This window comes from Colius striatus, chromosome 22, assembly GCF_028858725.1.
Source record: "Colius striatus isolate bColStr4 chromosome 22, bColStr4.1.hap1, whole genome shotgun sequence".
Classification (NCBI taxonomy): domain Eukaryota; kingdom Metazoa; phylum Chordata; class Aves; order Coliiformes; family Coliidae; genus Colius; species Colius striatus.
In genome coordinates, this window is record NC_084780.1 from 5,159,788 (window position 1) to 5,175,391 (window position 15,604).

Consider the following 15,604-nt stretch of genomic DNA (forward strand, 5'->3'; position numbering starts at 1 on the left):
CAAATAAAGGGCAGGATTGGAAGGATGAGGGTGAAAGGAAGGACTGAATTATCTCTTCTTTGTTTTCTTTTAAATCTTTATGCTGAGCCAGTTGGGTTTTTCATAGGCAACACCCTGTAGTTTGTGTTGAGGCTCATCCATCTGTTCACTGTGGTACTTCATAACCCTGGTGTTTCTCCATGGGCTGTTGGGTAGGCAGGAAAATGAAAGCCAAGGAGAGTGCACGCTCCCAACTGACTCTGCACAGATTGCAGCTGCAGCCTTTCAGTTTTCCCACCTCTTTGTCAACCCAGCCTCCCTTTTTTGTAGAGTGCTCATCCTAGTCTTGTCATCTGATATTTTTGTGCTGTAAAAATGACCATCAAAGCTTCAGCCCCTCATATTATGTGTGTTGTATGTTCAACTGTGGCTGCACCCCTGCAGCTGCTGTCCCTTAATGGTTGTTACTGGCTCCCTGAGACACTCCACATCCCTCTCCTTGCGTGTTCATGGTTTCATTGCAAGGTTTATCCCCCTGATGTTAGATTGCTTCCTCATTAAACCACCTTCACCACTTATAGCTCAAACTTTCCAGACGAATTCTTGTCAGTGAAGGCTCAGCAATAAAGTTTTAAGTGCCTTCAGTGCTCTGTGCTGTTTGATTTTTGTCTTGCCATTCACTGGAGTGTCTGAAGGAGCTACACTAAGGGATATGTGGGCTGCAAGAGCATCACCTTTTATGGGCCATATCTTTTCACCACATCACATAATGGAATCCTTGAGTGTGAAAAGCAGCAGTTGCTCAATTGCCATCTCTGTTACCCAGCCTCCCAATCAAGTTCCTCTTAGCAGTGATCAGCAAATGCTTCTAGTCTGGGTGCAATTTTGATGTGGACATGGAACATCTAGAATCCAGGCTAAATCTTAAAGAAGAACCAGTATGGTTTGGATGTTAATACATAAATAATGGTTGCAGCTTTCACAGAGCTTTGAGTATAATTGTGCCTGACAGTTTTCACTCTGTGAGTGCTTCTTATCCTGTTTTGGATATCCATGTTAACAGGTTTATTCTCATGTTAGGTAGAGCTCTGTGAATCATTTACCTTGCTTGTGCTGCCACTGCAAGTGTGTTAGGGAATAAAGAGTATTATGAAAACACTTCTCCAGAAAACTTCATTTTCCTGGGTTTCCATTTGGTGATTTGGACTTGTTCTGGTTGTGCTAGAAATGATGCTGCATAAACTGAAACAGGATCAAATCAGGAGCTCTGGCACAGGCTGCCCAGGGAGGGTGTGGAGGCTCCTTATCAGGAGGTTTCTGAACCCACATGCACATGTTCCTGTGCCCCCTGATAGAGGGAAACTGGCTTTGGCAGGAGGGTGGACTAAATGATCTCTGAAGCTCCCTTCCAACCCCCACCATTCTGTGATTTCTGAATTGCTGACTAGTTATGGAAAATTTAACTTTCAGGCAATTAGCCTTAGTTTGTGTTCCTCAGCACTGTGACTTGGCTGTCACTGGTTATTTCTCATGTGTCACGTCCTTTAGATGGGTATCAGTAAAAAATCCCTCTGGGTTCTGCATATTCTCAGGGGGTTTTTGTCTGTAAATGTCTGTATTTGGAAGCATATTGGGAGCTTCTAGTCATTCTTGAGGCACCACCCCTTAGATGTTCCCTGCTGTGACTCAGTAGCCAGTCTCCTCTCCCCTTGCTGTCTGTATGTGGGTGGATAAAGTGGGTCAGGGCACGTGTTCTGTGGGTAAGTGGCTTTTGTCCCTGCAGCTAAACTTTCTTCGTCAGTTTTCCTCTCTTCCGAGGAACAGAGTAAATTGATCCAACCCAAAGCCATTGCAGGGGTTTTGTTAACTATCAGGGGCTCAGAATGGTCATGAATGAAAGAAGAATACAACCTCATTTAAAACTCCCATGTTGACCCCTCACTGCCTGGGCAGTGGTGAGTGTCTCTGTAGAAGGTGGTAAAACAGCCAGAGAGCTGTGACCAGTGACCGGTGCGGGGTAAGGAGGCCAGAAGGTCATGAGGTTGCACCAGAGCAGGGCATCAGCTTGGATTGGCAAAGAGGTGAAAGGGGAAGGAAAAAGAGGATATCTTTAATTTGGGTCAGCTGCTGGTTACAGCCACAAAACTGAGCACGTTGGTACGACTGAGCTGGGGAGGTGCTGTGGGATGGGAACGAGTGGCCATGGGAAGAGCAGATGGAAACTCTGTGGGCAGCAAAGCACTTCAGGCTGCTGAACTGGAAACCAGTGTTTACTTCAGTTGCAGGAACCCATTATAGTTCTGTTTTTCATGAAATCGAATACAAACCCACAGAATACAGGGCTAGAAGAGACTGGGAGCTGAATCCATCCATTTTCCCAGGGCACCAGCAGCCATTCCTGTGCTGTTCCTGACAGTGCCTCATCCTTCCAGCAGTGGAGACAGTGCCTCATGCACTGGAGCTGCAACTGCTGGTCAAAGAACAATGTCTGCAGCTCGTGGAATTGTTAGGGTGTTGTTGATTTGGAGGGCTTCTGTTGGTTTGTTTGAGATTGGTGGTGGGTTTTTTTACAATAAATGATAAATTCTTTTCAATGATCCCCCGTTGCTGAGGCTACTGTTGAAGTTCAGTAGAAGTAAGAGCTTTGGAGCAGAGCTCTTCAAACTGACAGCTGCTCTGGAGCTCTTTTAGACTGAAAGAAATGAGGGGAGGGGAAATCCACAGTGTAAACTGTCTTAATTCTAGAAGCACAGGATGCTTGGCCTGCTACAGAAGGATCAACATACCCAAACCAGCCCTAATCACTTTTCCATGCAAGCACAGCCTGTGGCTGTGGCAGCTGCCAGGGGGATGCCATGAGGCTGGAGATGTTCACCAAATCTGGGGCATGCTTCACACTGAAAAGTTGCCAGTTTGGCTCTGGGCAGCTGGAATCCTGGCTAATGGCCAAACAGGTATTGAAATACCTGAAAACATCCCACTAGAGTGTTTGCAGGGATAAGGAAGATGTTGTTGCCTGAAGTCACGTGGCATTCTCATATTGAAGACATTCAGGAGCAGAGATCTTCTCATGTTGCTCAGCCAACATTTATTTGTTATCATTTATTCAACTTTTCACTGTTCATCTTGTAGAAAAGAAGGAAAAAAGGCACCAAACCCAGGTTTGTGAATTATGACCTTCGCTAAATTAAAATACAACCCAGCTTGACATTTGACATAGTTTCAGCCCCCCAAAAAACAGGGGTAGTAAAGTGCAGCTGCCTCAAAACCCACAGGCCCCAGGAGAGGCTTGAGGAACTGAGGCACAGGCACGGCCCTGTGTGTTTGGAGGGCAGGAGAGGCCTTGTCAGTGTTTGTTTCCTGACTAAATACATGCTAGCTGTACTGAAAGCTCTATGATGTGTTGCAACCAGCTGCCAAAGCCACTATTCCATCTTGGAGAACCTTTTAATATTATGCTTCAGTGAGAGCAGTTTTTATTAAGCAAAAGTTTATTGATTATAGTTTGTGAAAACATGTTTTGCATCAGGCTTTGGGGAGTTGGAGGTTACACAGAGGTGGTTTGGCTACACGGGATTATTAATCATATCAATGGGATTTTGTAATCCTTGCATTTGCACAAATGCAAAGTTGAGTTAGAAGGCAGCACCATTCATCATGTCAGCTGTAGCTAACAGGATGCTGTGGCAAACCACAGCTCTGGGGTCAGCAGAGCTGCTTTCCAAGGGAGGCAACGACCACAGAAAACTCTATCAAAAGCAGAGTTCAGCCAGACCTTCTCATTACTCTGCACCCACTGGAAAGCCAAACTTGCCCCCAGCCATACCTGACTTGAAAGACAAATGTGGCTTGAGGGAAATACTGATCTGATTTGTGCCAGATGGATCTGAGGTGTAGCAGGCAATCCTCCTCACTGCTATTCCTTGCTGTGCCAGCTGTGGGAAGGCTTCTCCCTGCAGCAACCCAACACACAGGGGAGGTTGTCCTTTTGACAGGTGCCCCACATCAGCACAGCCAAGCACATAAACCTGTGGAGGTGTGTGAGCAGCAGAGCTACATAACTTCAGGTTGTGGAGGCACTGTTATAGCAGAAGGGAAGAACTGGCCCCAAAAGCAGCTGGCCTTATTTTGCACTTAATTCCTAAACCAAGCAGCACTCACCAAGAAGATATTTGCCAACACAAGAATAAAATTCAAGAGGTTCCTAAGACTTGCCCTCTGGGTTAAGAAAAGGGAGGAGAGCAGGGCTGGAGCTGTGCTGCAGGATCTTGCTAATGGTGATCATTTACTTGTACACATCTCCCAGCATCTCTGAGACAAAACACACCAAAATAAACCTCTTGAGAACTATCTTAAAATAGTTCACGTTTTCCTGAGGTTGGCCAGTTGTTTGGAGATAAAGAAGCATAAAATGTTCCCAAAGCATCTATTTTTTTCTTACACCAATGTAAATAGACTTTTTCTGCCTTGGCTGGGTCAGATCCCAGCTGCAGAAGAATGCAATTGGAAGCAATTAGGCCAATTTCTGACTTGGCAAGAGCAGTGGCTGATCCCCCTTTTTGGCACTGCATTTCAGGACTGCATTTTGTCTTAACCTTCCACCAGGAATTTGGTTTTAATTATAATTTACTGAACTCTTAAAGGCTGGAAAAGTTCTGAGTTTTTAAGGAAAAGCTCCCAGCCTCAACAGTCCAAACACGTGTCTGAAATCAAAATCATAGGGCACTCTTGGTGCCATGCAGCCTCCCAAGGAAAGCCACAGCCAGAACCTACCTCTGCCTTTTTCTTAGGGCTGAACAACATCAGCACCATGAGAACTGGGGTGCTCAGAAGAAAGTGGCTGATGCAGAGAGGGACAGTCCTGTATGGTGCTCTTGGCACGTTTCCTCACATGCCATGTCAGATGTCCTGGTTGAATCATCAGGAGGGCTGGCAAAGCCATCTGAACCTTCCACTACCCCCAGTGCTGCTCCAACGTGCTGCCCACTGTGAGATGAGCGAGAGGAAAGATGATGGACTGTGTTCTTTGTGGCTGCCTCATCCCTGGCAGTGTCCAAGGCCGGGTTGGATGGGGCTTTGGGCAACCTGGTCTAGTGGAAGGTGTCCCTGCCCAGGCCAAGGGGGTTGGAACTAGGTGATTTTTAAGGTCCTTTCCAACCCAAACCAGTCTGATTCCATGTGGCTTCTCAGATGAGAGATCTAAGAGCTGGTTACAGAGCCTGCAGGTGCTCTGTGCTTTGTTTTCCTTTAAAAGCCGTTCCCATGGGTGCTCTGCAGCAGGCGTGCCGGGGTCTCAGTGCAGTGCTGGCTGCTGTGCTGCTTTCTGAACCAGGACAGCCTCTTCCAGCACCTTGCTTTTCCCTGGGCTCCTCCTCCCCCCACCCCAGACCCTGCAGTGCTATGACCCTGTTTAGATTTAGAGAGATAATTTCACAACCTGATGCTTCTCTGGCTCTTCATGATTCTAGTCAAACTCCCAGTCCCGAGGGAAATGAAGGAGTCTGGGCAAACCTGCCAGTGCTGTTCCACATTTGCCAGAGGAAGGAAGAAACCCTCCAATGAACTCACACAGTTGATACAGCACTTTGTCTGAATCCCCTTCTTAACCTTAATACATTGCACAATGTTTTAGCTAAACACAAATCAGGAAGAGAAAGCCCTGTCTTGCCCTTCCTTTGCAGCAGCTCACCCCTGCCCTCTCTCTGCCTGGGAAAGTGCTGCTTGTGCAGAGACTGGCCTGGGGACCTGCTCAGGTGTTAGTGCTTGGTTCCCACCTCCCCTTGCACGTGGACTTTCTCAGCACTGTCCAAATACATTAGCAGTTGTGTTTGTTGAGACACAAGAAGGCTTGATAGTAAGTGGATTACTTGCCTCGCTGCTTGTCATCGAAGGAAAAGTCCTGCTGAAGGGGATTATCATAACGGGCACAAATAGCTTTCACCAAGAGGCTTGTTAATCACTTCCTAATTCCCCTTTCCAGCTCAATAGGGGAGGTTGGATCATTGGGCCAAAGTTAAAAGGAAGCTGTCAGGCAGCTGAGGGTTTTCAGAGGCAAGTGTTGGAAGCTCAGCTAACAAAAGACCACGGAGACAGCGGTCAGTGTGTTTGTGGCTGGAAACAGGAGGTCTTTGCAATGATAACCCTGCCAGAGGCCAGCCAGAGGGAAACTGCTCAGCAGCTTACTGGCTTTGAGCTCCCTACAGAGAGTGGCCCAAGGCATGGCTGCTTGGAGCAGCAGGCAGGCACCCCTGTGACAGTGACAGGCAGCTGCCAGGCATTTGGCCCCATGAGGAGCTTTCCAGACTGTATCCAGCATGGCTGGCAGAGATGCAGTGAGGATTAGCTGTGGTGCAAAGCTGTCTGCTGTCTCCTGGGGGTAGTTTCTCACCCTTGTGATGCAAAGAAAGCTTTTGGTGCATGGGTAGAGGGTTAGAGCAAACCAAATGATGTGGTTCTGGCCTCGCTGTCGTGGCTCAGGACCCATGCCAGCACTGAGATGGGCTGCTGGAGCTGGTGACTGTCTCTACCACTAGATACCTGCCATCATCTGGGTTCCAGGAGGAGCAGCAGATCTGAAGTCTTCACACAGGCAGCAAATCTGCCAGCTGGTTCAGCACTGGATTTAGTGATGTGTTTGTCCAACACAAGCATGTCTGGACACTAAAAGCCTGACCCCTTGTCTTCTCTGTGTCCATCTTCTGTTGATTCTTTCATGTATTAAAAAATATGCAGGAAAATGTCCTGGTAGCTCTGCAGCTGTTGAATTGAGCCTCTAATTCTCCTTCACTATTAATTCCCTTTTTCTTTCTTTTTTTTTCCTTCAGCATGAGAGACTTTCCAGGTAAGAGTTTTCCTTTTTGAGTGTTTTTTCTATTAAATATTTATTGACAGTATATTTTTGAATGGCTTTGGGGATTCTCTGCTTCATGTCAACGTCTGGAGCTGGAGCTGGCCATGTCATTCTTACCTTGGCTCAACTGCTGGGCCAGATTGCTTTCATCCTTTGCTCCCCAAATCATTTAACAATTACTCTGCAGAGAAAAAACAATCCCTCTGTGCCCTATTAGAAATGGAGCTGTTTCCCACCATGAGCTCTGTGGGCAATTCCTTCCAGTTTGGGTTTTGGACTGATGCCCACGGGATTTTGCCCAGTGGTGGCTGCCCAGCCTGGGCCACATCCTGCCATGGGGTGCAGGGGGCTCTCAGCCCTCCCAGCAGCCTCCAGTCCCGAGCAGTTGGCTCATACTAGCTGCTACTTTGGGGCTATGTTGCCAGATCTTCATCACATTTTAGGTTGGAGGCAGCAACCAACCCTGCCACCAGTGACTCCTCCTACAGCGACCGTGCCTCCAGCCGCTCCAGTGCCTACACCCGCAGGGAGAACCGGTTAGCAGCCCTCAGCAGAGCAGAAGAGGAGAGCAACAGGGACTATAAAAAAGTAAGCTTTTTAAAAGGTATTATTGTCACTGCATGTACCTTAGAAGCTGCTTTCTTACTGCAGAAGCCTGTGTTGAGAGTCTTTGGAAAGAGAGAGAAGGTGGTCATTTGAATTTGCTCTGTTTCCATTGCTTTTGGAAGTGAAAAGGGCAAAAGGTGAAAGGGCACCATGGAAAGTCTGATATCTGGGGAGGGGGATTGAGGAGTCAGGCTGGAGAAGTGCTGGGAGGGATTTGAAAGGTTGAAAGGAGCGTGAAAAGATCTTGGTGAGCATGCCAGCATGGCTCAGGCATGCAAATCCCCACAGAATTGTTTTTGCTGCTATAACGTTACAGAACTAGTTTTTATATCATCTCTAAGGCTTTCAGTGTAATCCTTGAAAGGCAGTAGTATGGGCTGCCATGCACATCCAGATGAAAAGTAAACAGCTCAAGATGTCCTTCATTCTGAAATGACTGTGGTGCTTGAAAGCCTGGCAGGGTACTCAGCACCCTACTCTTCCTCATGAGCATGTCTGGCCAGAAGAGAGCAGGCAGCATGCACAGCTTGTCCTCTTAAGGATGGAAATTCTGCTGCTTTGAAGGAAGTGAAGGCAAAAAATCCATTTTGTAGTGACCTACAATTGTCCTCATTTCTCCTCCTCTTCAAACTAAAAGCTCAGAAGAGCAGCCCAAGCATGTTGTGTTGTGGAGCACAACAGTTGTAGGTTCAGATACCTCCAGCCTGTGTACCCGAGTCCTTTGTTATGCTTTGTGGTTTGCCTAAATTAAAATCATCCCTTTTCTTTGCCTCCTGTCTGTGTTTAAACACCCTACAAAATTAAAACAGCTGTTTTCTTATGTAATCTGGATGATGAGAACACAAGTGAAGCATCCAAACTAGTTCTGTTTGCCCTTCTTCTGAGCTCTTGTAAGGGGAGCGATGCGGCTGCCTCTGCTCAGCGCCCAGGACACGCTGCAGAGCTGGGGCTGGCCCCAGAACTGGCTGCTTCATGGAAGTTTCCTGTCTCCTCTTTCAGTTATACGAAAGTGCCCTGTCTGAGAATCAGAAACTGAAGTCAAAGCTGCAAGAAGCCCAGCTGGAGTTGGCTGACATCAAATCCAAGTTGGAAAAAGCAGCCCAGGTAAGGCAAAAACCTGCTCCCAGACTGAAGAAACGTTTGAGCACCGACAAGCCAGTGTGTGTTCTGGCATGGGAAAGGGTTTGGGAGGGACAGTGCAGCAGAGGAAATTGCTGGTTTTCACAGAAGTAAGTGTGAGTGATTCTGTAAAGATGACTTCTTCTGTGGGCAAGGGTCTTATGTTCTTCAAGACCCACCTTTACACGCTCCTGTGTGACCTGATCTAGGTGAACCTGCTTCTGCAGGGAGGTTGGTCTGGATGATCTCCAAAGGTCCCTTCCAAGCCCCACCATTCTGTGATTCTATGATCTGTAGGCTGTCTAGGCCTTTGTGCAGCACCCTGTGAATGCCTCTCAGATTTAACAGCTTTCTATTTTTGATCTTACATGGCAGAAACAGGAGAAAACTTGTGACCGGTCCAGCATGCTGGAGATGGAGAAAAGGGTACGTGTCTCTTGCTTTCTTCTCAGTCTTTGCTGCATGTTTCTCTGCAGGACATAGCAATGTCTTGAAGGAAAGTGTTAATTAAAAGATAACTGTATTTTTGCAGTGCACAGTGATAATTGTGTTCTGACCTTCTCTGTGTCTGAGACTTCTCTGCTGTCTTTGCAAATCAGCTTAGTTTTGATTCTTTCATTATAGGGAGCTGTAGCCCAACCAACTGTGTGGGGTAGTGATAAAGGACTGGGGGTCCCTGGTGCTTTGAAAGATTCGTGGTCCTTATAAACAAACACTGTTTTGGGGTGGTGGGAGGAACTAGGCAAAGCATTAGCTGTGTGTCTATCTTGTGATTACATCTCAAATCTGAGTGCTCTTTCCTCTTAAGTGAGCAGTCAGATTTGTTGCAGAAAGCTAAGCTGAACAGACAGTGTCTGTCTAAATCTCTACCTTAAGTATCCATAGCTCCAGATTGGAAGGGACCTGAGGAAATGCACAGTGCATCCCAGCAGGCTCAGACAAGTTAGTCAGGGCTTTTTACTTGGAGACTGCTGAGTTGAGTTTCCACAGCTACAGGCTCTTCTTCCCATTCTTGACTATCCTCACAGTGCTGGAGTGGTTTTCTTCCCCTCCTTCTATCTAGTCAGAACCTCCCCTGCTTCAGCTGATGGTCATTACTGCTGATTACACACAACGTGCCTCAGTGGTTAATTAAAGCCTGGCTGCAGTTTCTCAGTGATGTCCACTCACATGTTGGAGGGTTGCCTGGATTTTTAGGAGCTTTGCTGAATGACTGAACCATGCATTTAAATCCAATTCCTGCTGTGAGAGACCTGGATTATTTATGTGTAAACACTTCCTGCATTGCCAGATGTAGGCTGGAGGAGGTGGCACTTGGGGTGCCCACTCTAGGATGAGCCTGTGCTGTCCTGGCTGGTGCAGACATGGAGGGTGCTGATGCCAGGGTGATGCTGAGGCTGTGGCATTGCTGGGTGAGCACAGCTCAGCACCACCACACCGGCCTCAGCCTCAACACCAAGGCTCTCAAAGGAAAGATCCACGTGGGCCCAACTCCAACGTGTCCTTACAGCAGCCTGAGTGGTTTATCAAACATGTCACCATCACTGTCATCTGAACGTGGCTGCTGGGAAGCCATGGCACATGGGGAGCTTTTCTTGGTCAGAGCACTTGCCTGGAGCTGACATCCCCAAACCAGGGAGCACACACCACACCTCTATCTCCCACCCATGAGATCCCCTTGTAGCAGGCCCTGGTGAGGCTGCAGCTCGAGGGCTGTGTTCAGCCTTGAAGCTCTAAATGAATCTGGGAGAAGCAGGATTTCCAGGCACCTTTCCCTGTTCACGGTTCTGTTTGACAGGATGGGTGAGTTTACCTGTTGCCTTCTTCAGTAGGTTGCAGTTTAATCCATAGCTTCACCTACAGAGCTTGCACTCACATGCCATCAGGAAGTCCTGAAAACCGGCATCGCTGCAGGGTGCAAATAGTTTCATTGAAGGGGTGTGAAGAGAGCTCAGGACCTGCTAAAGAGAGCCCAGCACCTGCTGGTTTACCAGCTGATCAGCTCCTGGTTGTGAGCTGTGCCTGTGTTTTGAGAGGCTTGTTAGTGAATGCTTCTATTTTTCTCTAAAAGAACATGTACTGTAAGTTCATCTTGCAAGTCCTTGTGACCTTGTGTCTGTTACAAATCCTTGTGAACAGGAGAAGCGAGCCCTGGAGCGGAAACTCTCTGAAATGGAAGAGGAGATGAAGGTAGGAAGGAATCTAGTCACTCTCTGGTCCATTTATTATGCTTTGTATTAATATCTTGAGGGGGCTGTCACCCAGGAGGAGGATGTTAAAGGTGCACATGGGAAGGGACTTGTGTTACCCCTGAGTGTGTTCCTGTACACAGTCAGAATACACTTTAATTGCCACGTCCTCCAGCCATGGAGTGCTGATAAAGGTGTCCTGTTACTGCTCAGCTGATTGCACCATATGTTTCATTTGTTATGCTACTTGATCCAAGAACTGTGAAAGCTGTTCTCCTGTAATGCTTTCCAAAACTAACCTTTTGTGGCATCGGTGAGTTTCAGTGTGCTCCTCTTTTTGTGCTTTGAATAGTCTGCAGCCCAAGTTAAGCCGTCGTGGTTCTCTCCAGATGGGTAAGAAGACAAAGCTGGCTTTTGAGATCACGCACACTGGCCCAGAAAAGAACACAGAGTGTGATTGTATTTCTGTCCTCCCTTCCTAAAGCATGTTACTGGAAGGCTGTGTCAGTAAGTCAGCTGGGAATAGATTGCAGCAAAGAGGAATCTGCTTCCCGATGAAATGTGCAGCATGGCTTTACTGTCACGGGACCCTGCGGTCCTCACCCTCGTGGCATTGCCCCAAGGATGGCTTTGGATGCCCTGGGAGCACGGGGCTGGTGGGGAGCACTGCAGAGCAGGAAGGAGTGTGGTTTGCAGCCTGAGTACACTGAAAACTTCCCTGTGATCTTGCAGCATTCCATGGTTTCATGCTGCACTGCAATGTGTGTGTTCTCAGTGACCTCTTTGCTCTGTGCCCTGTGCTTTCACCTCCTTTGAGCATGACCCAGGTGGGACCCAGCTACTGCAAGAAGGAAGGAACCCATCTGAGAGCCATGAGCCCTCTCAGCACGATGCACTGATGGAAACCATCTCCTAACACCCTGGAAAAGATTCCAACTTGATGTTTCTGTTTGAAGCTTCGTGTATTTTTCAAGCATACACCTTTGAGAGGACCCATTGGCTTGTGCTGCATCTTCTGCTGCAAGAAGTAGTGGAATGATTTGGTGGAGGTCTCACTGTAAAGGCTCTCTTGTTCTCTCACAGAGGAGAAAATAAATGTGGTTTTGCTAGCCAGCAGTGGAAGGAGAATGGACCAAATATGCCTAATTTGCACATTCTTTGCTCACTGGACAGGTACCAACCTTTAACTCCAGAGAAACCACCTTGTAGTTGTAGAAATACAGCCTTAAGAGAAAACACAGATAGTGGCCATTTGTGTTTCTTCTTCAGCTATGCAGATCACTGCAAACCAGCTCAGTCTGCAGAGTAAAAGACAAACCAGTGTCCTCTAGTGGCCTGTCAGGCTTAGAACATTTACACTGGTTTGAAAGGCAATTAATGAGAGAAGGTGCCTGTAGGAACTGTTGGACACAGCCAAAGTGCCTCTGGTTCAAGTAGTTGGGAGCTGCAGGCTGGTGGAAGCCAAGAAGGTGCAAAAGGAGAAGCAGTTTGATGTGTTCTTACATTTCCCCAGGAGACACACAGGAGATGTGAGCTAGAGGAGCCTGTAGTTAACTGCAAATGAGCTGTCAGTTCCTCTGGAGTGGTGCTTACTCTTTGCTCTCTGCTGTGTTCTTGCTGCATCAAACAACCAAAGTGGCCTTTTGCTAGAAGAGTAATTAGACATGCAGTCTAAAAGATCTCTTGTAGGATGGTGTCACTACACTGTGACATGTCTTTTGTGACAGCCACTCAATAAAAAGGAGCATAAAAGCTCTGAAGAGAAGAATGTTGAACTGGACATGTCCATGAGGAAAGCAGGCTTTTGTATCCAGCTGCCATCAGGAGAGTCAGCCCAGTTGTGTTTGCCTCCAGTGAGATACCCTCTGCAGAGCAGCTGTGTCAATGCCTAGTGCAGAGGTTGAGCCAGGTAAACAACTTCTGGTTAGATCTTTCATTCCTGCATCTCATGCTCAATAGCTGCTGAGCAGAATCAGGAGGAATAAGCAACTTAAACCCATCAATTTCCCTTAAGGTGGAGAGCAGCAAGAGGAAACAAGCAGACACACACACAGGGTTATTATCTCGGGTAGTACTGTGGGATTTGAGGATTCTTCCTACTGCTCTTTGAATGGAACTGATCTGACGTGGCTCACATCCAGCTTCCTGATCCTGTCCTGTCCAAGGCTTTCCTCTTCTTGCAGCTGACCTCTTAGGACAGAGAGGCACAGCAGCAGTCACAGGATGGTCCTGAGTGCCTGTGGGAGAAATCAGGCTACACTTGAGGTAATGAGCATTGTTCCCTTCACGAGCTTAACCGCTGCTAACAAAGCAATGCAGAAATGGAGAGGAGCAGGACAAACTCATCTCAAGAACTCCTCGGTGCCAGGCCTGTTCCTTGTGAAGGTGACAGAGCAGTGCAGCATTTTCCTAAGTGACTGCAGAATTTGACTTGGAGATACAGCAGCTTGGCTGAGGAAGGAGGAAAAAAGAATTGACATTTGCACTGAACCGAATCCAATGCCAAGTGCCTGAGGTCCCAACTGAACACAGCCATTTGTCCTCAAGGTCACAGGAGCTTCGTGGTTCTGCAGCAGCACTGCACCTCCTGGCTTTGTACACTGTGCATGCTTTGGGCATTTCTGTTTTCCCTCATGTTACAGGCACAATCCTTTTAATTGAAGGCAGGTAGAGCTGAACTGAGAAACCTGCTTTTGGTAAGCCAAGTGTCAAGCAGAGCGATAAGCAATCGCAGCAGTAGCATCCAGATTCTGGTCTTTGCCCTTGGCTCTGGTCCCAGCTTCCCAGCCTTTGCTGGGTTTCTTGGGTAAAGAGAAGGCTGTCCTGCCTGCAGCACACACACCTTTACACAGAAGTGAGCCTTCTTATGGCAGTGTGCTGAGGCTGAGCTGCATCCATGCTGAGCTTCTGTGCTATGTTGCTTTGGAAAGTAAAGGTGGTCTCTCAAATGACCACAACCCTTTCCATCCCACCTAGCACGGCACCAGCTTTATGTATGCTTGACCTTTTCCACCAGCCAGACACTCAGCTGCATTCCCTGTGATAAAACAGAGGACATTTATTATCCATGGTACCACCAAAGAAATGACTCCTCCAGCATGACCCATCCTCAGCAGCTCCTGGCTGTGGTTCCTGACAGGACAGACGTGGGATGTCTGTCTGTCCTCATTGGGCACACAGGGAGCTGGCACAGTCTGAGTGGGTTAAGTGATGGCTAGAGGGCTGGGGTTTGGTGGGGTGGGGGATCTCACTGCCCTGAAGCTCTCCTGCAGTTTCTTGGCTGTAGTTTTGCCTCTGAACCTGTTGCTTTATGCAGTGTCAGAATTGCATTGATGTAGTCCAAGTAGCAGAAGCTGCTTTGTCAGTGTGATGCCCTCAGGGGGCTCAAGCCCCATCACTCACTGGCTCTCCCTTTCCCTTGCTTCTGTTGCTTTTGCAAGGCTCTTGGACAAGGTACCCTGATTTCAGCAGACAGTTCTTTTGGGTAGCTGATGGATGGGAGCTACACAAAGTGCTTCTCTCATGCAGGAACAAGCCCTTGGACAGTGTCCTGGGATGCAGCAGGTTTGTTGAGCAGTCTCCATGGCTTGCAAGCTGGGTGGAAGTTGCTGCAAGTTCTTCGTGTCACAGTAGATTTGCCTGTGCTGCTTCCCATTAAGGACAGGCAATGACCTCTCTTTGAGTGCTTTCTGCTCATTAAATGGCAGAAAGGAATCTCCTTCCCAGCAGACCCTTCCCTCCCTCTCCTCTCTGCAGCCACAAGCTCAGAGTGGGAGGACGTGGGGCAGAGCACGATGGTTTATGAAGCTGCTTTGGTTCAAGGCTGAGATTTTTTCTACTTCAACTTAAAACTGCTGCTCTTGCAGATGTTCCCTGTCCTGCCTTTCCCCTGCCCAGTGGCTGTGCTCTGGAGGAGGGTTTCTTGTTGATGTGGAGGAGGGACAGGATGCTGCTCATAGAGCAGCTCTGCAGCCCTCAGTGTGTCCTGGCACCCGCGCTCGGTACACGTCCAGCACACGGTTTCGCTTCAGCATCTCTGGGAAACGTGTCCTTGTGGAAACCTGGTGATGTCTGCACAGCATTTCCCAGTTTTCCTTCCTCACTGCTGTTCTGTTCTGTACCTCCCTGTTGCTGCTGTACCTGTGCTATATCCCCCACCTTTGGGGCTTGGTTTCTGTGCTGCCCTTTGCCTGCTTGTTCCTTCCGTGGCCGCGAACGCGTTTTCATGTGCCTCCTGGGTCATCCAAACACCCCTAAGGTAAAATGTGTTGAAGGTTCTGACTTTTCACCTCTGGAGATCAGAGAGAAACTGAGCCCTGTGACAGAGAAGAGTTGAATCTGGGCAGGAGTTAAAAACACACAGAGCTCAGATGTTTTGGCAGGCCCGAGCAGACCCCAGAGCCACGGCTCGGGTGCCACAGGGACGTGGTGATGTCTCAGTGATCTGCTACAGGACAGTGGCACTCTCAGGTCCTTTAGTCTGTGCCTTCAAAATCTCCCATGAAGCTCTGATCACTCTTTGCTACACAAGACTGCTTTAGCTTCTAGAAAAGCACAAAGAAAAGGGAGTTTTAAAGAAGTTCACAGTTGGCAGCAGTGTTTTCAAAGCCTGTGTAAGGTGGTAAGTCAGTGGGGATGATTCTCACGGTAGTTCCTGAGTCCAGGGCTGTGTGTGCTGCTGGAGCCCACTGTCTGGGTAAACCAGAAGAGACTGCCCAGTCTTGTGGTAGGAAATCCCTTTATTTGACCCTTTTTTAAGGCTTTGGGATCCCCTGGAGAAAGGGATAGTTCCCAGAACATGCCCAGTGTGTTGTAGGGCTTTCCCCACGTGCATCTGAGCAGCTGCCCATCCAGCACCCAC

General features: G+C 48.1%; 1 protein-coding gene across 7 annotated transcripts in view; it reads left to right on the forward strand.

Annotated features, from left to right (window-relative positions):
• Positions 1–15,604, forward strand: part of PPP1R12B (protein phosphatase 1 regulatory subunit 12B) — a 102,836-nt gene that overhangs the window by 80,431 nt on the left and 6,801 nt on the right. For 6 of the 7 annotated variants that reach the window (XM_062013415.1, XM_062013419.1, XM_062013418.1 and 3 more), the window contains 5 exons: positions 6,804–6,820; positions 7,273–7,417; positions 8,435–8,539; positions 8,930–8,980; positions 10,694–10,744. In XM_062013415.1, coding sequence (XP_061869399.1) covers positions 6,804–6,820; positions 7,273–7,417; positions 8,435–8,539; positions 8,930–8,980; positions 10,694–10,744 — 369 coding nt within the window. Of the gene's footprint in view, positions 1–6,803; positions 6,821–7,272; positions 7,418–8,434; positions 8,540–8,929; positions 8,981–10,693; positions 10,745–11,095; positions 11,137–15,604 lie in introns of all 7 variants that reach the window. The other variant, XM_062013416.1, reaches the window with a different exon arrangement.